The sequence below is a fragment of the Poecilia reticulata genome, chromosome 15 (genome assembly GCF_904066995.2).
Source record: "Poecilia reticulata chromosome 15, P_reticulata-male-v2, whole genome shotgun sequence".
In the NCBI taxonomy this organism is placed as follows: Eukaryota; Metazoa; Chordata; class Actinopteri; order Cyprinodontiformes; family Poeciliidae; genus Poecilia; species Poecilia reticulata.
The window spans coordinates 26,478,964-26,502,122 of record NC_088844.1 but is presented as its reverse complement, the minus strand read 5'-3'; the positions used below and the strand labels follow the sequence as shown (position 1 = coordinate 26,502,122).

At 38.7% G+C, this 23,159-nt stretch overlaps 1 protein-coding gene across 1 annotated transcript; it reads right to left on the bottom strand.

The window, feature by feature from the left end:
• Window positions 1-7,448: 7,448 nt before the first annotated feature.
• On the bottom strand, window positions 7,449-22,895 carry valopa (vertebrate ancient long opsin a). The gene is made up of 5 exons (XM_008430418.3): window positions 22,109-22,895; window positions 19,186-19,396; window positions 14,235-14,352; window positions 13,401-13,634; window positions 7,449-10,669 (listed from the first exon to the last, which is right to left on the bottom strand). Exons 1-5 carry the CDS (start codon window positions 22,470-22,472, stop codon window positions 10,433-10,435), a joined length of 1,164 nt encoding a protein of 387 aa, XP_008428640.1. The 5' UTR covers window positions 22,473-22,895; the 3' UTR covers window positions 7,449-10,432.
• Window positions 22,896-23,159: the final 264 nt, after the last annotated feature.

The following is a 23,159-nucleotide window of genomic DNA, read 5'->3' as shown; positions in this document are numbered from 1 at the left end:
GTACTACTGATTTGAAACTTTACTGGAGGTTTAATGTTTTTATACTCTACACTACACACGTGTCAAGATCAAATTCTTATCTTAAGATTACACTTTTTTTGGTTAACAGTGGTTAACTGTGTGTGTGTGATCATGATCTCATCCATGATGAAATGTCAAGTTTAGAAAAATGTGTTTTATGTGAAGGACTTTTTTCGCCTCTGAAATGGAGTGGTGTGTGATGTAAAGGTTATTTTTTTGAGAATGGGAATTGGGTTCATCTTTTGAATATGATCCCATAGGAACACTTCTAAAAAAGTGTTTCATGTGTAGCTGTGCTGTATGTTGAAAGTGAGTCATAGTGTGGCACTGACGTTTTAAATATTTATCATGCTACCTCCCTTTGTCAATTCTTATTTTTCTCTGTCTAGTTTACAACCAGTCCTGGCACAAAAAGTGTTATCGTAAATAAAAGAAGGACATCACTGAACTTCAAGTGGTAAGTTTTTAGTAGAAATATTCTTGCTGAAATGCTTTCAATGTATACAAAATCTGTTTTTAATCAACAGGTCTGTTCAGAACAAAGTTCAAGTGAGGTGACATCATCAAAAGAGGAGTATGTTCCTGATTCCATAGATGATTCAGACATCTCATGGGATGACAGATGCAGTCCACAGAAATATGGACTAGTTATAGTCCATATTTCCATGTTTGGACTTCTTAATGCACATAAATTGTATGTTTTCTGTATGTGTATGCCGTAGTCCTGATAAATAAAGTTGGCCCTGACAATTACTGTTGGCGCCATGTACGGAGCCATGTAAGTGGAAAGGGGTGTCCATTTAGTGTTGCAAAAAACTGGTTTGAAAAATTGTCCCGCTAATACACCAAAACCCGTATGCGTGTGTTGGGTGGCTGGGCTCTTTTTCTTTTAGAGATGTCATCTTGTGATCCATGCTGTAAGTTACTTTGTTTACTCTTATTAAAATGTTGTGCTTTGTAATTGTCGATGTGTATGGATCCTCATTAATGCAAATCTAAAGTACTTGAAGCTTATAAATGTGCAGCTTCGTTGAAGTAATTTGAAAAAGATGAACATAATCTACCAGCCAAACCTCTTAATTGGGTAAAATGTATTGTTCAGTTGGTGCTTTTAACATATGAGTAGATTAACACATCACTGCATAAAATTACAGTAATTATTACTAAGGAATATTGCTTCTCTGTGGTTTCTGTTTCCTTGCAGAGGGAAGAGTATAGTTTTAAGATCTGAACAACTAATTATATCTGAGCCAAATTTAGTGGAGATTTGAGGTCATTTTTTTTTTCCACCAATATCTATCAATGACATTTGGATCTATTTTTAGTCTCCTTCATCTGAATTACCCAACAGCACCAACAAAGTAGGACCTTTTCATTCAGGCCCGTTTCATCAAGATTCTGAATGTCCTGCCTTCGCCTTTTTTCCAGAGATAAAATATTAACACTGAAACCTTGACAAAATGATGACACCTTATCAATTAATGATGAGTTTTAAAAGTGTGAGGGGAAATAGAAATCCTTAATCTCCTTTTTTAATCATGTAGAAAAAAACTGACATTTTGGAATATTTTTATTCCAGGAATTTGGCGTGTCCCGTTTAAGAGTAGCGCTTCATTGATCCGGTCAGGGACGTCACTAAGATCGAAGAGCTGGAGGTCCGGCCCCCATGGCAGTCGGGATATACTGGCATGCATTTCACCATGTATAAATAAGCTTACTACTAGAGTATTCATGACGTTCTGCTATTTAGTTCATTTATTTACCTTAATGAACAACCGGCATAAACATTCCTAACTTTAGGAGGAAATTCTTTCTGTTTTGTTGGTCTAGAAAGTTTCTTTATTTTCCCAGCAACTTCATTCAGCCAAGTTTAATCAATGGATGGTCCAGTAGAAAATACAACTAAGTATCTCCTTTTGGTGTCAGGGAGTCAGATACACACGGAATAAGAACTTGTACAATTTTTGTTTGTCATTCTCCCCTGAAGGTGGATTTGAAGCAACAAGGAGATCTGAAATTATGTATAAACTGCTGCCTTACAAGAAAAGGCACAGTCTTTAGTTCAGTGTGTTGGAGCGCAATTTCTCAGAGAGATCTCTGGAAGTCCTGGTGAGAGGATAATGATGCTCTCATCAGGAAGTAGTTCTTAAACGCAGCCATCAATCTATTGTTGAGGAAGAGTCCTGCAATTAGTGAGTCAGACAGGAACAAATTGCCTCTGATATTTGCCTTCTCCTCGGGCTCTCAGTGATCCACAAGTCAAAACTGTCCCCTCTCCTACAAATCACCGTCTAATTGATTGGAACTGATTGATTTTATTGAGTAGCTTCCAGGTTTAGCAGCATCATGTTTAAACCAGTCTTCCTGTCCAACTGATGTCAATCTCACAAGTCAATAGACCGAAGCAAAAGTCTCATTTCTTAGATGGAGAAAAGCCGAAGTGGAGAAATATCTTTAGGAAAAGAGACATTTGGAGTTTAACCTTTGAACCCTGAGGAGTTTTTCCAAACTACGTAATATAATCTCAAGACGTGTTGATAATGAAACGCGGTTCCCATGGAGACTGAAACTTCATAATCCGAGTCTGTTTTAAAATGGAATAAAAGAAGAGTTTGGAAACACTTTCCATCTATCCATCCATCCACCCACCCATCCATCCATCCATAATTTCTTCACTGTGTCTTACAGTGTCTGTTTTTTCCAGAAACATTTCCCATATATTTATATTTGACTTTCTAACTATCTTGGAAATCTTTAGTAAAAGTGTGTAACTAATTTGTCATAAATTGAATATTGACATACAAAAAGTATGCTGCCAGAAAGCAATAAGTTATTACATATGGTGAAAGTTTTCATTTTAAATCTAGTTTCCAGTTTTTTTTTTCTTTTCTATTTTAAAATCATGCTACTTTCCTTTATTTCTGTAATAAAGCACATGATTAGGGTTTTGTCATCCTTTTTTCTTTGTTCTTTTATGAACTTCTGGATAACTCACTGATGCCCTCTTGGAGTAATTTTGGTTGGCCATTTTCTTCTGGGAAGTTTCTCCTCATGTCTTTTCCATTTGTAGATAATGGTTCGTACTCTGGAGTCCTAAAGCCTCAGACATAGATTTGTAATGCTTTCAGGACTGACAGGTGTGTTAAAACTTTGCTTCTCATTGGTCCTTGAATTTGTTCAGATAGGGTGATGTATTTTCCTGAACTCTTTCACTGAAATCCTCATCTGAAAATGTTTGTCTAATATGCTGAGCTAATACCAGATACTGTATTTCTTTACACAATCCTTTTTTTTCGTGAGCATGATCCCAGTTACCAAACTAACACTGTTATAACTCTTCCCCTGTAGCAGATAAGAGAATGTCCCAGCCATTTTATCAGACAAGACAGATGAGCTGAGGTTGCTGTCCATAGCCCTCACCTTCATTCCACCCACTTTTTGTCACTCGACTCACACAGATGATGAACGATCCCTGTCTGTGTTTTCATTAGATGAGAGTTTAAGCACTTTTAGTGATTTATAAGGTTCAAAGTTCCCTCTAGGTGAATTATCATATGCTTTAATGAGATTTTAAGCATAAACAGAGGGGATTGTTGTTTTTTTGGCACCTCAACTTATTAAAACGAGCAACAATTATGAAACTAACTGCTCTGGTACAGTGCGAGAGATCTTAATTTTATTTGATAATCCTTAATGCGGGTTTGTTCAAGAAGCAGTTTTATGGGGCTCATGATAACTAAAAACAAAACAAATAACATGTACACAAGTTTTATTATGTTCCCGGAAGTCATCCAAAACATGTAGCATAATTTATCATCATCTCAGAACCAGAGTGAAGCTCCTCTTGTTGTCTCTGCTGAACGTCTCGATAATTACATCAACTTATGCATTTAGAGACAGAGAACTCAGCTGCTGTGGTTTGTGCATCGTCTTCTTTACCCGTGTTTGTTTTTTTCTATAGCTGACACTTTCATCTCAGCTGTCAATGTGGTTTGACAGTCTTTGTAAATATTTATTATGTCTTCCGTGATGGATACAGAGCCACTGGTGTCATTGTTGCTTCAAAGGATGGATAGAGGTTGTCTAGTGGATAGAGAAGAAAGAAAGGACCACTTGAGAACAACAGTGATGCTGTGCAACAAAGAAAAGAGTCTTTCAAGCAACCTTCCTCTTCAACCTTTTGCTACTACTGGCCTGTATTTCTTTATTTTTTCCTTCTTTGTTCTTGCTTAGTGATTTATTTTGCAGAGTGCATTTTTAAGTTGTGCTGGTACTAATTGGTTGTGATTTTTGGCACACTGGCAAACTTTGGGAGAATTATGTAAAGGCTCCCCTTATATTTACATGAGCATAAATTAATAAATGTAAGTAGTAATGTAAGATTTTATACTGTATGAAAATGCAAAGGGACAGAGCAGACTGTACTTCTGAAGGAAGCTCCTTCAGAGCTTGCAGCTAGATGTTGCATATGTGAAACTAATGTAAAAAAAAAACAGGTAAAGAAAAAAATCAAAATCACTTGTATACTTATATTTTCTTGAACTCTGTCGGCTTTATGATACAGCCATAACAACTCCACTAGAGAAGAAAATGTTTTACAATCTTTTATCTAAGTTGTTTGTAAGATGTTTGTTTCATTATTTGCATCTAGTTAGGCGGAGAATGTCATGATTTTGTCATGTTTCAGGCCTTACTGTGAACAAGCTGACTGGTATTTTTTTTGTGTTTGTTCCCTATGCCATGGGCAGGTGAACTGATGCCGTCTTGGTGTTTTTCAGGCTGCTGAAATGTTTAATACCACTCTGCCCAGTGCCCAGGTATGTTTTATTTTTGCAGTATACACGTTGTTATGCATTTCAATTATTAATCGTAGAGATCAGCCTTTGATGTGTTTCTTTCCTCAAAATATGTAACCTGATTCTTTATGTTACCAATTAACACACCAAAACACACCAAATTGCGCAGTATATCTACATGTTAAGGTTGTCAAAGTTGAGCTAGTATAACTGACCTACTTTTCTCTCCCTAGCTTTTTTTTTTTTTAAGAAAAACTTATTCCAGACCTGTGAAATGCAATACCCTTGGACCTTGCTAGTTGTCTTAGTGTTAACAATTAATATCAAAGCACTGTGTCCCTTTTTATTTTATATATCATATGTACATTTAAGATTTGGCGTGTTATTTTGATGACGTCAAGAGGAGCCAGTTGAGGTGGCTTGGGCATCTGGTCAGGATGCCTCCTGGACGCCTCTCTGGTGAGGTGTTCCGGGCATGTCCCACTGGGAGGAGGCCTTGGGGAAGACCCAGAACTCGCTGGAGGGACTACGTCTCTCGGCTGGCCTGGGAATGCCTTGGGGTTACTGGAGGAGCTGGAAGAAGTGGCTGGGGAGAGGGAAGTCTGGGCCTCCCTTCTGAAGCTGCTGCCCCCGCGACCCGACCCCGGATAAGCAGCAGAAAATGGATGGATGGATGGATGGATTTTGACGACTTAGCAGTTAATACCAATGGTAGTCATAAGTCATAGTCGGTGAGCAATTTTTTGAGGGCTGGGATCTTGCAAGCGTGACGTCACGTTGCAACGTATCTATATCAATGTTGCCTCGCTCCGCCTATCAAGCCATCCAGTACCCCCAATACAATCATTATAGACATTGTACAACTCTGAACTGGAAACCAATTCAAATCCAAGCTGGGGCCTTGGCACAAATAACTCACTGCAGAAGGGATCAGCCTCTTAGTACAACACAACAAACAGCTGGATAGACTTTATTCAGTTGGATAATATGAGCTTAAGTTTACATAAAGATGGTGGATGTGCTCCCTTTCTTTTAAAAGCATGCTGTGGAGTCTCTTAAATGTGACACTGGCAGGTTTGTTTGATTTATATCCCACCCCATCTTCAAGGCGATATGAAAAAAAGCCCCTGGACACCTCGTGTATTTCCTGCTATTGACGGGTCTCATTTCTGTTCTGACCTTCTTGGGATATTGCTTTCTTTGTGGTTCATGCCAAAGTTTACATATAATAATTTAAGTACCTTTTTATTCAAAGATGTGCTCACTATTTGTTACACTTTGTTCTCGCTGGGTATTTGAAGATTTGCCACAATTTTCTGCTTTCTCAACACAAATCACACTTACACCCCAGTCATGCTATTTCATATTGTCCCTGCTTTCCAACGGCATACAAGGATACACAGCTTTAAGTAAACACCGCCCCTGATAATATTGCAAAGATAAAATGATCTCCAGGTGAACCAGGATGCCACAGATTCTTTTGGGCAGGTCGAGAAATTCTGTGGTATGAAGTATTTATTTTAGTATTTGAAAATTGTTTTTTTTTACATTATGTAACACTGATTAGCCTACAACAACAATCCTGTATATTTTAGATGCGTCTCTGTTGTAGAACAACTGATTCAAGTAATTGCATCACCTCCTCTGCATGCCATCAAGTCCTGGCGGAGCCTGTAAGTAACCCACTTATTCAAGTTAGTTGTGGCAGAAGAGAAACACCAATAACATAGAGGTAAGTAGTCCCTGAGAACTACAACTGCTCTACAATAAAGTGGAGAAGGATGGTGTTTTGAAAGGTACTGGGGGGACACTATTGAACAATTCTTATTTAGATTTTTGTGAAACCCTTAAAATACGTGAGTTTCACATGCAACTTAAGTGCATAAAAAGGTTTTATGTTTAGGCCTCCAAAACACCAATTCATTACACGGAATGGTAATAAACTCCAGTGATACAATTGGTCTTTGCAGCCGTTTTACAGTTTTGATCTAACAGCAACAAATTTAATATCCTAAATACGGGTGCATCAATTTATTGACCAGCCGATTTCCTTAATTTAGTTAGATCAATGATTGGCCGATACTTGCATCGGAAGCCGATCTTATCCCCCGATCTTAACTGCCTAAGCAAAGGTTTAAAATTCAACCACTGTCCTCTTTTGCTGTCCCATGAGAGGTTTGACTGCCAGACTGGCCCACCAGGTCATGTCATGTCTAAGCCAACGTTTGCAGTTAATAGTCACATCTCTGTTACCAACTTTTATGCTATATTTAGTGATATTTCAGACCAAAAAAATTGATATTGACCAAAATTGGAATCAGCAGGTCAGGCTTCTTAAAGATTGATAACGGGCAATTGGCCAGAAAAATGCAATCGCTGCAACCTTAATCCTAAATATGTGCATCAAACCTGAGTAGTGAATTACCAAATGGCCAATATGTATCTGTGGACAATCTTTTTTGTAGCCCATCTTTCTAAAGCCGTATATATAAATGTGTTTTGGGTTAATGGTACATAAAATGATGATACACTATTATTTCTTTTGATGATGCTGCTTGAATGCAACTGTATCTTGGAATATTTTAGGGTAGCCAAAACAGAGACAGAGACATTGAAAGGAGAGAATCAACAAACAGCATGAGCAAACTGTAATTTGAGATTGAAAAACAATGATGCAAACAGCACATTTAGAATACAAATTTGACATTTTATGTGAACAGTACAACATTTCTGGTGGTCTAACTGGTTTCTCTAAGAAGATGTAGCATTCTAAAGCCAAGATTCAGCCTACTGACTCCTGTCGATACACAGGAGTAAGTGACTCTACTCTGAAACACCCAAAGGAGCAAGTTCATTTCACCCATGCAAACAAAGATCATTTACATTAGTTAAACGTTGTTTGGATAATTTAAAACCACTTTTACCCATTTCAAAAGAGATGCATACTGTAGTAATATTATTGAAGGATGTCACCAAACTTAGCATTTGTGATCACCATGGCCTCATACTGTTATGATTACATTAATGTAACACAATAAATATAGCACAGATGTACACACCCTCATGATGTGATTTTGAATAGAACTGCCTGACATGACTGGGACACACAGACACCATAATGTTATATTGTTCATACATAGAGTATCATTGTGCAGCAGATAACAGTGATTGACATATACCAAATAACAGTGAACAAACATGCAACACAAAGTCCAGCAATTAGCAACACTCTCTGCTACACCTGTTGTAGCTAAAGCTTCGGTGCTAGTTCGTTGGACATCATTTGACTTCGGTATTGCTTTTGATTTTTGCTTAACATAGAAATTATGGCTAATTATCAAAGCAACTCTAGTCCACTGCATTTTTGTCACAGTGACTACACTTAGCAACCTGGTTTCCCAACATTCAGGGAACATTGTGCTAATAGTGGGTTTGATCCAGTTTGTCCCTTAGAATCGTCTTTATTACATTTGACATACATTTAGCAAGGTATTGTCAACACTTATGAGATTTTGGCATCAGACATGTTGTAGATTTGTCAGCTCGATATCCAAAAGGAGTTGTGTTGGACTGTGATTCAGTGACTGCAGAGAACATTGGAGTACAGTGAAAAAACGGTCTTGTCTAAGAATGATTTGAGCTTTGTTACCTGGGAGAAGGAGATGCCAGATGTTGGATACAAGTGGATCATGAAGGAATGGACATGCTGAGCAACAATAGTCAGGAAGGCTAAAGTATTTGTACAACACTCAGTTGGTAATAGGTGTCTGTGCATTCTTAAAAAGTCCTAAATTCATGCATCTAAAATTAAGGTCCTAAAAAATCTTAAATTTACAAGCTGGCTTTAGATATGTCTATCTCAAGCCTTAAATTATGTCATGACAGGACTATTTCCTTTTGTATATTCTCATATGAATTGTTTTTTGTTTGACTTTCCATATTGCAGAAGTTTTAGTTGTGCGTCGACATCTTCATTTTGTTTTGTAGCAATCAGTTTGGATTGAGGCTACCGCTAACTAGCTGCTAATACACCCTTGCTAGCTAACTAGCCTTTTATATTTCAGGTGATGGGAGCGACAAATGATGGGGTGAAATCTAACAATAGCAATAGTGACAACCGTGACAAAAGTTGAAAATCTTTCATCTTGTCACCTCTACATTTATGAGCAAAATTTCACATGCATGTCATCAGTTGCTTGACTGGGCAAGCGACTGTCCCCTCATTGTATACATTTCATAGAAAATGAATGGAAAGGGAGTGGCGTCGATCTGCCTGTGTCGAACCCTTTAAGCGTAAAATTTATCGCCGGTCGGCTTCTGGGTTACTTCTGCTGCGAACCCATACGAGGCTAGGTGCATTCTGTGAAAAAACACATTTGCATTGTGAGGACAAGAAGCACAAAGATGCTGCCAAGAGCTACAAAAAGACCCTAGAAATGTAAAACATTTTGCTATGCTTGATTGTAATTCAGCAGGATTCCCGGACCATCCCATATATTTATAGTTTTTTTTTTTGTCTTAAATTTTATTCAAAGTGGCATTTATGTAATATTTCTTTCAAAGCAGCATTTAAAAAGTCTTAAATTTGAACTGCTGGAACCTGCAGATACTCTGGAGTATCTGGAGTACAGAGTATCTGGCCTATTTTCTGGAGCAATGTGTCCAGAAAATAGGCACGTCTGCTGCAGTAGAAATATTTTTGCATTACATTATTTTCTAACAATAAACAAATGAGCAGTTGTCCGTACTAAAGTGGCCAGTAAGTTTTTAGAGCTTCTTGTTAGACAAGTGCTGTTCATATGCAGTGTTGCATATTTCCTAATCTCTTGCTAGCAGACTCTAAAACTGCAAAAGAAACAGTGGCAGACTGGTGAGACAACTCGACCATACTCAATAAAGATGAAAGCCTTGGCCCAAACTAGTCTGTGCAATAAACACTAAAATAAAAAAAGAGAAGAACTCCCAATTCAAAGACTGCTTCGTGCTTTTGACACAAAAAGCTGACTGAAGCTTGCTGCCAAAGCAAACACTGAAAACAGCATAGGAAATCAACATTTTCTATGCAGACGCTATCAAGGGGCTTCAAAGGAGAGGGCAAGGACAAGATGAAAGCCTGGATGCACTGTGGTTTTTGAAATACGCTGACCATTCCTTAACTTACTGATGTCGAGATTTTTCAATCCACTGCTACACTGAGATTTAAAGGCAGGCACTATGAAGTTGAATTGAAGTGCCCTCTGATGTGATTCATAAACAGGAAGTGCGTCAGGGACAAGGAGAAAAAGAAGAAGAGAAAGGAGTATTCAGTATTTACAAGTGGCCTACTGGGCAAAGGCTGAATATATCTGTTACTGCTATTTTCTGGCCCTATTTTAAACAAAATATAACGAACTACCAAAACAGGCTAAAGCACAAAACTTTTCCACAGTTCCAGAGAACAATGAAGGTTCTTCAAAAGTGCCCAGTGCCCTCAAAGTATAGCCAAGACATTGACTAATTATCTGAACTTCTCTTAGAGTCCGCAGAGTTTCTGAAGCACACTGTAGCTGGATGACAGACTGGTAATATTCACTCTTAGGGAGGAAAAATGACACCTAATGGAAGAAGGCTTGCAGTTACAATGGGCACACTTTGTTCTCTGGGATGGGAAGCTGAGCAAAGGAGCCACAGTCAGTTGGAGAGTCATCGGATCTGGGAGACACGGTGCCGCCTACAGGGATGCGGGCTGCGATGGCAGACATTTCCCCCGTGTGACTCTCGGCAGTAATTCCGGGTCGTTCTGTGGTCTGATTCATGTTGCTTTCTGGGATGGTTCCCATGCCGGTAAAATGCTGGATCAGGCATTTCCTGAACTGCGGCAAAAGCAAAAAAATATATTTAGTTTCAAAAGAACCGTTTAAAATTCTCTGTTTCAGACTTTGTGGACTAAGTACTTTATTACAGATGTAAGAAATGTTTGGCAGTTTAGAGGTACTGATGGACATCATACTGTTCACAGAAGGTCAACTGTTCTTGAACAAAAGTGAAGCCAAAATAGAAAACCTGTAAAAGAAATACACCCCCATGATTCAGTAGACTGTAGAACCATCTTTATCAGCAACACCTCTCACTGGTGATTAATCTGTCTGACTTCAGAGGTCTGAAAGTGTGGTAAAATTTGGGTTCTCTCTTTTTTTGTGTGTGTTTTTTAGGCCCCTAATGTCATCAAAAATTATTTGCACAGCTTTCTTAAGGTCCCACCTCAGAATTTCAAAGTGTTTGAGATCTGATTTATTTTTTTTATTCACCTTTTAGTGCATTTGCAACAAATATTACACAAACTTTTCTAAACAATCCTCTGACTCCTTCCGTTGTTTTCTCGTTGTACGGTGACAAATTATAGCAGGGTTACTGAGAATGACTTCACTTTTTTACATTATGCTCACACACATATATATGCTCTGGCAAACTGCAAAATATTGTGCGTTTATACAGTTGATGAGTAACCTTAAAACATATTTATTCTTATAACCAAATGATTTCATATGCATTTGGTATGAAATAATTAAAGCATGTAAAAACAGCTATTTGTTATTGCTTGTAGTATTTTTGGTCAGATATATTTATTCTAACTATTCTATTAATTATAACTGAACCTGTGGTGCCTTACACAATGACAAAATAAACAACCTCATTATTTTATTGAAGCATTAAACTTTTTTTGACACTTCAATATTTTTAGTTGGATTTTATGTGGCACACCAACACCAAGTAGTACGTAGCTGTTTTACAATTAAAAAAAATTGCAATCATGGTTTTCTTTTGAACTCGGCCCCCTTTACTCTTGCACTCTGAAAGAAAATGTTGAGCAACTAATTTCCTTCGAAATGTACCTGCTTTTTAGAAATGTGACTGGTAAAACAGAGATAAGGGAAGATGGATGGAGCAGAGCTATCCTAGAAGAAAACCTGTTTTAGGCTGCAAAACATTTCACACAGGAATTGAGGTTCATCTTTCAGCCTGACAATTACCTTGTTTTAGCAGGAGCCCCTTTGTCTACCAATATTAGATTGACCTAAATCTGATTTTAGTTCCTGGCAAGACCTGAAAAGTGATGCTAATAGACATTCTTTATCCAATATGACTGAGTTTGAGCTATTTTTTGCAAAGGTGAATGGCCCTCAAAACACATGCAGCTGTAATAGAAACTCCCAATTAAATAAACTGAAATTTTGAATGTAACATGACAAACCTAACTCAAATCTTTAACATGTTCTAAATATTTTAACTAAGACTAAGCGAGGTGACACTGGGAGATTAAAACCTGTTCAAAACATTTTAAATAACCTCATGAAGTGATGCGGTCCAAGGATGTTTCATAGTCAGCAACCTTTGACCTTTGAGTTGGCTGAAGGCGTTCACCCACTAAACTACAAGCAGAGTTAGTCACGCATCATGGAAATCCCCTCAGACTGTTTGAGCTCACCTTGTTATCTACCCTAGTGGGGGGGAAAAAATCTGACTGTTGCAGGTCAGCTGGAATCATATAGTCATGTGAAGGAAATTAGGACAAGAGAACCTTTCAAACCTGTCAGATAGATTAAAAAAATTCAACTTCTGACATCTAAAAACTTCAAACTATCACAAGTGGCCATCATTTCAGTCTGCTTTGGGCAAAAATTACATATCAAATCAGACCCAGAACGTTGTTTATCCTGTTTAAACTTGGACATTTAGTTTGGTGTCCTCATTGTTGAAGTGAATGTGAACACCATTGTGAGGTAGAAAGAGCTGCCTTAGGCCTCTAGAAAGAAGCTAACTGCTTATGAGTCTGGTAGGGGATTTGAAGAGATCTCACAGGAATTTCAAATCAGCTTTTCCACTTTATAGGAAATAGTCTACAAGAGGAGAGGCTTTAAAACAACTGTCACCATGTTCAGATGGAGGCATTCACTCTGAAACCATCGACACAAAAAAAAAAGCCTACAGAAACTCTAAATATTGGTGAGAATTTATCGTAATGTTTATTTTTTATTGTAATACACTTTTTATGCAATCCTGTATTGTCTTGCTTGCATAAAGTCACAGCCAAAAAGACAAAAGTATTAAATTAAGTATTAAGTATTCCACAAACATAATTTCAGACCAGTTTTGAGGAAGTTTCATGGGGATGCTTTGTTCCAGCAGGACCTGGTCAGCTGACCATTAAAGAATATTAAAGGTTTCTTTTTATTGTCATTAATTAGACTGGAAAGATTCATTTTTGTTGCTTAAGTGCTGTTATTTCATAATTTTAGTGTTTTTCCAGAGGTTAGGGTGTCTTAATTGTTTCACATGACTGTTGGCACCTTATGTCTGTCTGAGGCCCGTTGAAATCATTTCCTGTCTGCTAAATGCTGTTTACATCCAGTCGAGGTCTGCATGCAAATCCCCTCTTTGCAATCACATGGATGTCCAGACTTCACGCAGCTGCTTAGCTGTGCCATCTTATGATCTGGCTAAAGTTATTGGCATTTTAAACTTCCAAAAAGCTGCATGAAAATATATTGCTACGCTCTTTATTGTGATAATGTTTCTTCATGTTGCTTTAAAGGGAACCGTTACCTGTTTGTTCATAAAGACGTAGATGATTGGATTGTAAACGGCGGCTGTTTTGGAGAAGAAAGCCGGGATGGCAGCCGCCCTTGGGTCAAGCTCAATAGTGGGATAAGCTGTGACCAGTATGGAGAAGGCTGCGTAAGGGGTCCAACCCACCATGAACGCCACAATCATCACCACAACCATACGGGTCACCTGCCGCTCGGGCTTTCTGGCAGTTGCCAGACGGCCATGAGATACCTGAAGGAAACAGAAACTATTAATGCATTGATGAATTATGTCACCAAAAGAATTGTGTGCTTTTTTTTCCAGCAGTTTATAGCCTTTTCTTGGTCATATACAACATATCAGCATTCATAAAGGACAATAATTAGGAGAACAAGATTCCAGGGACACAGCTGTAAAAAACAATTGTACATTCTTCAAAACTGCAATGGAAACACTTTATTCGCATTATGCTAGTCGAGTGATCAACAACCAAATGTTACTACTGGCGGAAAAGACGAAGAAGACGACAGGAAGTCATAGGAGGATAGCACTGCCGCATGTTAACATTCAACTTATTGCATGAACAAACCTACTGACGTGTGATTTTGACAGCGTTTCAAATTTGAAGGAAATGCTGCAATTGCAAAATTGACTTTTCAGCATTAGCAGCATATTGACATTTGTAATGGAGACGTAGCTACTGAAGGTTTTTCCAATTACAAACAGTGTAAAAAACGATTGACTATGCACTTCACGACTGCATCTCTATCTTCTAGCACTAATGCTGGAAATCATAAAAACATTAATTCTATGCAGCACCCTGCACACGATGTCTTCCAACTCAGAACTGACCTTTCTGAGCTTCCTGAGGAGCTTCCCATAGCAGAAGAAAATCACTCCAAGTGGTAAAATGAAACAAGTGGTGAAGAAAGTGATGATATAACTGTGGTCTGTTATGTTGGTTGAATACCTGTGGAGAGGAAGACAAAAAAAAACATTGATAATCACTGTTGGCTATTTGGTTATTTACTGTTACAGTATTTCTTGATAAGGTAATAAGCGGATGCTCGGATCAGCTGCTACACTAATTGAGCGTCGCTTTAAGAACCAGAAGGCAAACAATCAATTCCCAGCTATGAGACGCTGTGAAATTCAAGAGCTTTTATGTGACTCAAGAGAAACATCACAGTTTGGCTCCTCATTTGAGCTTTAGTTAAATGGAAAATTTCACAGCTGAGACCAATCTCTGCGAACACTTAAGAGCCCTCAGGACAGCAATTTAGCCTAATTAAGTTGTTTCCATAAGAACACCTACGAATCTCTAATGAAACACCATTCAGATTAATTTCTGGGGATCCACCTGGCAGATAGAGCAGCATGATTCCCTGCCTCCATATGAAAGCAAGAGTTTTAGTAAAGCCCAGACCAAGAAATGTTGCTTCTGCAATTTACCAATTAGATAAGTAGACTGTTAGGCGTCTATTATGAGTTAAAAACTCTGTTTTTCAGCAGTAGTGTGATGTAGGTGATGTATTTGAATGCACCATAAAAGTGCAGCTGTTTATAGCAGTGGTGGTCAAACTTTTTGCTTCAAAAAATGTTAAATTCAAAGTGCTTAGGGCGCCACAAAATTTAGCTCTCAGTAAAATTTTGAAGAACTACTTTATTTTTTTCATGTCTACCTGTTCAACAGTAAATTAATCACAATATTTTTTATAAAAAAAAGTAGTCTGATTTCTCAAGAAAATCGATCGGTATCTCAAAGGTTTATCTGGTTGAAGAAAAATACAAACGGCAAACAAGTTCCTAATTTTTCAAATTGCATATTGCTCGCTACGTGAATTTGTATTTTTTTTTAAACAGTTTTAGTGAAAATTGCATCATAAAGGTTTTTTTTTAATTTTTTAAATGTATCCAAACCAAATTCAAGCCATTTTTGAATTGTGATCGATGGCCGTGTCAAATCATTTGCCTCTGTTTCGTACTTTGGACACTCTTTCATTAGAGATTTCTCCTTTTCGTTTTTTTTTTTCATATAGCCTGTCCCTTCCAGGAAAAAGGTGAGGTTTCACAGCATTTTATTTCTTTATTTTAAACAGAAGAACACTGTGAGGTTAACTCAGTTCTATGTAACCCAATTACCATAATGCCATTTGAACATTTAGCAAGCCATCTTTCCTTGTGTGTCGGTTATCAGTGTGAGCAGGCAGCAGCACCTCATCTTTCATCAAACTGATTTCAATTAATTTGATATTTAGTCTTCTCAATTGGTTAATCGGACAAATTGAGGTCAGTTAAGAAATTAGGTAATCTCAAAAACAGGAAATGCGCGACGTTTGAGTTAATTCTGATACTAGGACAAAAAATGTATCTATAAAAATCTGCTAGAAATTATTTCTATTTGCTACAACTTGCAGTCTTTATTTGGTTAAGTGTAATTAGAATGTCATCTTGACTATCCCTTATTAGCCTTATTTAAGAACTTTTGTGTTAGTTATATTTGCAACATGGTTTTGTAAACATAAAATAATAATAAATTAGTATTTTGGCATTTGTCCGTCAAAAAAGGTTTTTTGAGGTGTTATGGCACCATGGATGAAAATTAGCATTTCAACAACTTTGTACGTTCATTAATATGAACTGTCCCACTTAAATATAATCAATCAATATGAATATAACAAATATAGTAAACCATCATGAAGTATTTCTACAGCTAAAGGGAGATGTACATGCGCCTATGTAGTTTTAATTAGTTCCATCTTTATAATTTCTTTAAACATTCAAATATTTAACTCTTACTGTCATTAGCTGAAACAAGCACTTTGTCTATTAGCTCCTTCGTCTAATTGAGTTAATTAGCACACCATCCATCCATCCATCCATTTTCTTTACACCCTTGTCCCTTAGTGGGGTTGGGAGGGTTGCTGGTGCCTCTCCAGCTCACGTTCCGGATGAGAGACGGGGTCACTCTGGACAGGTCACCAGTCTGTCGCAGGGCAACACAGAGACAAACAACCATGCACACAAACACTCACACCTATGGACAATTTAGACAGACCAATTAACCTGACAGTCATGTTTTTGGACTGTGGGAGGAAACCGGAGTACCTGGAGAAAACCCACCATGCACAGGGAGAACATGCAAACTCCATGCAGAAAGACCGGGGCCGGGAATCAAACCCAGAACCTTCTTGCTGCAAGGCAACAGCTCTACCAACTGCGCCACTGTGCAGCCCTGGTTATATCAATCATTAAATGAATTTAAAATATTGACACCCATTGATCTTTTCTTCCGTTTAACATGTTACAACAAATTTCAATGTATGTTTTTCAAGTGATCAAGATGAAGCATGATGCATAATAGTGGAATAAGTTTGGAAAGTTGTGCCTGACTTTGTGTTCAGTCCCTCCATTCCAGCTGCAGGTTTTCCTCCAGGATTGTCAGTTATTTTGCTGCGTCCATCTTGACATCAACCCCAACATCCCTGTCTCTGCTGCAGAAATCATCCCCACATCATGATGCTGCCACCTCTACTTTAACCGTGTCAGTTTTGATTTGAGAGTCTCATCCGTCAAGAACACCTTCTATCACTTATTTGATGTTTCCTCTGCATTGCGTGTGGAAAATTCCAAACAGGACAGAAAATGTTTGTTTTTTTCTTCCCAGTCTTCCATAAAACTCCATAAAGATCTGTGAGGAACACAAACTAGTTTTCTCCAAAACAAATTGTATATCTCTGCAGCCCCTCCAGAGTTACGGTTGGCCTTTTAATCCATGGATATTGTTTATACCCAAACTCTGCAACATCCTCCCTGACCTGCTGTGCTCTTTGGTCTTAATGACGCTGTTTGTTCAGCACTGTCCTCTAAAATCAGCATTTTACTGAGAATAAATGACACCCAGGGGTGCTACACGGCATTATTAGCCGAGTTTTGAAGTCAACTGGTTGCACTAGATTTTATTTAAAGGCAGACCAGCTTAGTCCTTGCTGTTAGCATCAAAGCCAGTTTGGCCTTTACTCTTCTTTGTTTGTAGTTTGCATAAGGGGAATAATCTCTTTTGAACTGTTCTAATCATATTTTTACCAGATTTCAACTATAAAACTGTTATTTTGACACGGTTTTTTGCACATGAATACAGCTGCAGCACTGAGGTGTGGTCTACTCATTTTCAGTGTCAAAATTTTTCAAATTAATGACGTATTTAAATTCACCAGACTGATGATGCTGCAGTATCTGGACAACACACACGCACGCATACACACACACGCGCACACACACACCTCTGAAATCTCTGATCTGCTTTTAACCAAATGCCTTCTGTCGTTCTTACATTTACTCTGCTACATTTATTTTAAAATTACTTGTAGGAGTAGATTTACTGCGCTGTAACTTTTTTTTTACTTCTTCTTGAGTCGTATCATATTGAAGCAGTGCTGCTCTACTCACCTGTGGCATTATGCAGCCAGAGGTCATCCATGTGTCTGGACTCTCCAATGAGAGATCTGATAATTGTTCTGTGTGAACCGTTTGTTCTCCCACATTGTAGTTTCAGAAATAATTCTCCTTTCTGGGCTCGAGGTCAGCACTCGGTTCAAATCAAAACATCTAAATAGCGTTATCCAGATGGCTCCCTGGGGGCAGAGGCTGCTCAGCTCCCCTCATGAAGCGCATTCAGATTGAAGGCCCTGGGCCGTGTGCAACATGCCTGTTATCTATCTGTTTGTGTCAAAGGTATGTGGATGAAAAGTAATTACCTGGAGGGAATCGTTAGGCGGAAACCTATCAAAATTAGCTTGGTATATAAAAAAGTCCATAAGACTTCGTGCTTGTGAAATTCTCCTCAAAGTCTGCCATATTTTGTCACAATACAACCACTGAGTTTAATGTATTCATTGAGATTTTATGACATATACCACGCCACAAAGAAAAGTCATTGATAAGTAAGGAAAAATGTAATTGTAAAGGGTTTTAAAATTTTTTGCAAAGCACCCCCTAAAAAAGTGACGTTTTTTTTAACCTTTTTTTATCCAGTTATTAAAAACATTCTTACACAACCTGTGCACCATGTATTCATATTCTTTTAGTCTGACACAGATAAATAAACCAGCTGAAGGTTTACAAAGCTGGTAGAGACACAAGAATACTTGCAGCTGGAAATGTGGAGAAACGTGGGTCCACACAGCAGCTGAATGCAAATACAAGCCACACTTTTCAGATTTCTGCAAGTTAATATTGAAAACCTGCGAGTTAATTTTTTTTTCTACTTCACAATCACACTACGTTTTCCGATAATGCTGTCAGTTTTGTTTTATTTAACATTAATTGGAAGCTATCGAGGCAATTAATCAAATTCTTATCGCAATAAGACATTTTTCAAGATAAATAAATGACACGACAAAAACCTGTCTCTAGGTGAAGCATGGTGACAAAACATAAAACTGCAAGTGACTCAATGGGTTGTTGCTAGGTAACCAGAGATTAAGTGAGTTGCTAGGATACCAAAGAGTGGGTAAGTTTGTTGACTCCACCAAACTTGCTTATTGGACTATGAGAAGTTGAGCAGTTCACACTTTCCCTTTGCCTACATCCCCCACAACGCCGTGCAGATCTGGATCAGAACTCAGTGAAATTATTGAACATTTATTGGCTGTGTTTTCTATTGATATTGATCATAAATCTATCACTTTATATATTGCTGTTGGTTTATTTCAAGCCCTAATTACTAGGTATTTATATGGAGCAGGGTGCCCTTCAGACAGTCGCCACTGCCCACATTAGCAACAAAACTTGAGCGTCTCACCAGTCGGGCTCGCAGGTGGTTCCGATCTTGCTCACAGTGTATCTGTTCCAGCCCAGAACAGGAGGGAAGGTCCAGATGAAGGAAAACGTCCACACGAACAGCAGGCCCAGGATGGCATGCTTGGCTTGCAATCTAATGTTCCCCAGCGGCCGACAGATCACAAAGAAGCGCTCAAAGGACAGGACGGCCAAGGACCACAGGGCCACGATCCCTGAGGAAATCAGCAACCACAAACACACCGGTGATTAATGTGTGTGATTCAGAAAAATGAGCTCACGAGGGGGTTTCGCATCCTTTTTTGGTCTCTAACATGCTTCTGAATTTTTAAGCAGACATCCCAGAGGTCAGCGTGGCTGCGCTGTTTCTGGAAATACTTTAATGATCTGGATTGGGTGCGTTCTGCTGCCTGCTAATGGGGCTAAAAAAGGCAGCCTTTAATTGTGGTAATAAGTCACTTTGAGAGACTGGAGTTAATTACTTATCCCTGTGTAGTCAGGTAGTCTTTGTATCTGCCTGATAGACTTACTGCAAAGGATAAAGGAGGCAGGTGGAAACTGGCTGTTTAATTACCAGCCTCTTTTTAACAAGAGCATCTGGCATAAAGGTTCAAGAGTAAAATTAGCACCATCAACGTCCAGGGCTGTTTTTTTTTTTCAGGAAGTTTCAAACTGAACATTTAAAGTGTGTTGTTTGCACAAAACATTCAATCTGGTTGTTGTTTTTACTTTATCACAGCACTGTAGATTCAGATACACTGCAAAAAGGCAGGAAATGTCAAATTAAAGCATTGATTTGATTTTAATCTGGTGTAATTTCCTGAGGAGGACCTTCTCTCTCCTCCAGGGAAACCTTTCCAAAGGTGAATCAAAAGAAAAGCTTTTTCTTCTCAGAGTGAAAGAAAGAACAGACTTCCACATGAACTATTCAGGTACTCCTGGTTGCATTTATTCTCACCAGGTTCCCATGATCCTGCGTTCGGAGCTCCCTATGTGCTTTAGTAAAGGAAGGCCCTAAAGCAAAACCCAGTGAATTAGTTAACCTGGTGATTACGGGGATGGTAACCTACTTATGGCAAGGCATGCAGCGCAGTGTGTGAGAAAACTCCAGCAGGACTCTGCAGCTGATGTGAGCATAACTTTGTGAATCTGTTTTTTTAGAGCGCAGCACAAAAGCAAATACTTTGCAGGTGCAAAAAAGTAAAAAAAAAACAGCAGGTATTTTAACTCTAGAGTTTCACAGCAAATGCTGTGATACAGAAATCAGAATAGTCACAATATTCCTTCTTTTTTGGAGTTTTTGTTTATATTTCTCATTTATTTGTGATAATGTTTAAGAACTAGAATTGGTCAAAATTGGCCTTCAGGAACACTGGAAGTCATTATCAGCCTGCAAGCACCTGATTGGTGCGTCCCTTCTTCATCAGATCTGAGTCAGTTTAGACTTTTCAAATTTTACATGATAACCTTTTCAGTGCATGACTGCTCAAAGAAACCGAGTGAAATTGCTGCACTCAGAAGGTCAAAGTTATTATGACATTTTTCACAGATATGTACGTCTTGGATTCTTTTCCAAGAAGTTCCTGTCCGTGAGCAGGTGATAAACGCCAGTTTTAATTGAATTCTGGGAATCTGTGGAGTTATTAAAGCCATCAAACTCGCCGGTAAAGCATGTGATCTGAAAGAAAGCTGCGATTCCGAGAGCTGTGGAAACTATATGTATCCTTCCCTATACTTATAGCAGCAAAAACTGAAACCACTTTCAAAGAGCAGAAGCTCTTTTATGTGTTTTGCGGAGAAATTTTACCATAAATCTCCCATTTTAGTTACAATCCACAGCATGTTACTTTATTATTTTATCTCTGCATCAGAGACTCCAGAATCAGCGGATTTTTACTTTATTAATAAGACGAGAACTGAAAAATTTATTTTTATTCTCCTCATTGATAACTCACCCTCTTTAGTCTATAAACACACCACCTAACAGCATGCATGTTGATGCACTACCATTATCAAAGAACATATTCTTTTCCTTTTTCCTGTTGTAAAAAAGCAAAGTGGGATTGATCAAATATAAAATTAGTAAGTCAGACCTCAAGGAAAACAGGAAGTTGGTACCAGGATGGAAACATGATCGGTGCATCTCTACTGAGTCAGATATGATAATGAATGAAAGAATTTGCTTAAAGAATGTACTAAAAGGTAAATCTTTGCCATTTTTTTACAGGAATTCATTTCTGTTTGAACTCTTTTCCGAGTTGTACCTGTTCACCAGAATGTGTTATAAGTCAGAGTTAATGCTGTTCTGGTCATTTCTGGATATGTTAAAGTTAGCCAGTGTATATGGAGACAGTGGTGTCAGAAGACAGTCAGTGGAAAAGATTCAGTCCCTAAGTTGCCCTAAATTTTCTAAACACATGAACGCATGTTTAATGCAATTGTTCAGTGAATTAAAACAAATACTAGGATTTGAGTGCTTTGAATCATAAATGTGATAATATTGTAATTTATTCATTTTCTGGTAGATTCAGAACTACTTCTAACAATAAATCAGAAAAAAAACTCTTTTATGTGTTATAATCTATGAAGATAAGAATTTGCAAGGGAAATTGAGAATCAATATAAACCAGAAAAGTCCTGATTGGTGCATCTGCACCAGCAGAAAATATTTCCGATTTCACTAAATGTGTTTTTTTCCCTAAGTGCTCAAGCAAGCTAAACGGACTTCCTGAACTCGAAATTATTCTGACATGTTTTACAGATATTAATTTCTCATTTGTCCCTCTTTCTGAGAGCAGGTGGTAAAAGTCAACTTTTCAGAGAAGTCACCAAACTCATCTGTTCAGATTCTGACGCCTCCAGCTGCAGAGTTTGCGATTTATCCGTCCACAGAGTCCAAAAAGTCCAGAATAAAAGTCTAAACCTACCAAAGAAAGTGACGGCAAAGCCCTCCAAGACACAAGCCCACCTCCCCAGGAAGAAGTAGCCCCGGGCGTTTGTCAGGAAACTTATCAGTCCGCCGGTGAGGGACACCAGAAAGTCCGCGATGGCCAGATTAACTATGATGTAGTTCAGCGGCTGTCTGAGCTGCTTGAACTTGAAAGTGACAAACATGACCAGGAAATTTTCGGTCAGAGACAGCGAGGTGACCACGAACATGACAACGGCCAGGACGGTGAAGTTCCACGGCGCGATGTTCTTGATGGGTCCGCTGAACGGGTCGTCGGTGGTGGGGATCTCCGCTGCCACGGTGGAGGAGACCGCGTTCACTGACAGGCTCAGGGTGTCCATTGTCCACGCCCGGGGATGTGACGCCTTAAAGGGTAGAAAATCCCGCTTGCTCTCCTTTCCCCATGTTCAAAAACTTCCCTCCGGAGTCAGTCCTGGAGACTGTGGCTGCGCCGCGCGTCCTGTGCGCTGCGGCGCTCCGCTTCCTCAAACTTCTGCTGGAATCCGGACATCGCAAAAAGCGCCACAGACAGACAGAATCAAACAGTCGCTACCGTAAAAGTGGGGCTCTGGAGCAGAAGGTGTGAGGTGCAGTCAAAGGCGATGATGATGATGATGATGATGATGGTGGAAGCATCTTGGAGGGTCTTATATAGAGGCAGCGCCTGCATCACTGCTGCTGCCCTGAGGAGAAGCGGCGGCAGGGCAGCTGAATCCAGTCCAGACCACAACAAAAAGCTCCTGGTTGAATCGCGCATCCCAGTTTGATCAAGTCCCGCGTTTCCACCACGCACGTTAATTGACCGAGTAACGTTTACTGTCTTTTACTCAAAAGAAGTGACACAAAAACATCTATTTAACAAGAGAATAAACTTATTTTCAATTCAATTCACTTTATTTATTTAGCGCCAGCAAATTTCTCAAGGCACTTTACAAATTTTTTTTAATTGGTATGCTGAATTATTTAAAGCCAGCAGGTTGCATCAAGTCAATGAGTCAATTAGTGAACAAATTAAGAATTCAAATTCA

What these genes read in the sequence shown, in the direction of transcription:
- valopa (XM_008430418.3), bottom strand. Translation starts at nt 22,472, where the DNA reads ATGGACACCCTGAGCCTGTCAGTGAACGCGGTCTCCTCCACCGTGGCA. An exon ending in CTTTGCCGTCACTTTCTTTG is followed by an intron (nt 19,397 to 22,108) that starts GTAGGTTTAGAC and finishes TGATTTCCTCAG; the next exon opens with GGATCGTGGCCCTGTGGTCC. An exon ending in ACGTCTTTATGAACAAACAG is followed by an intron (nt 10,670 to 13,400) that starts GTAACGGTTCCC and finishes CTTTTGCCGCAG; the next exon opens with TTCAGGAAATGCCTGATCCA.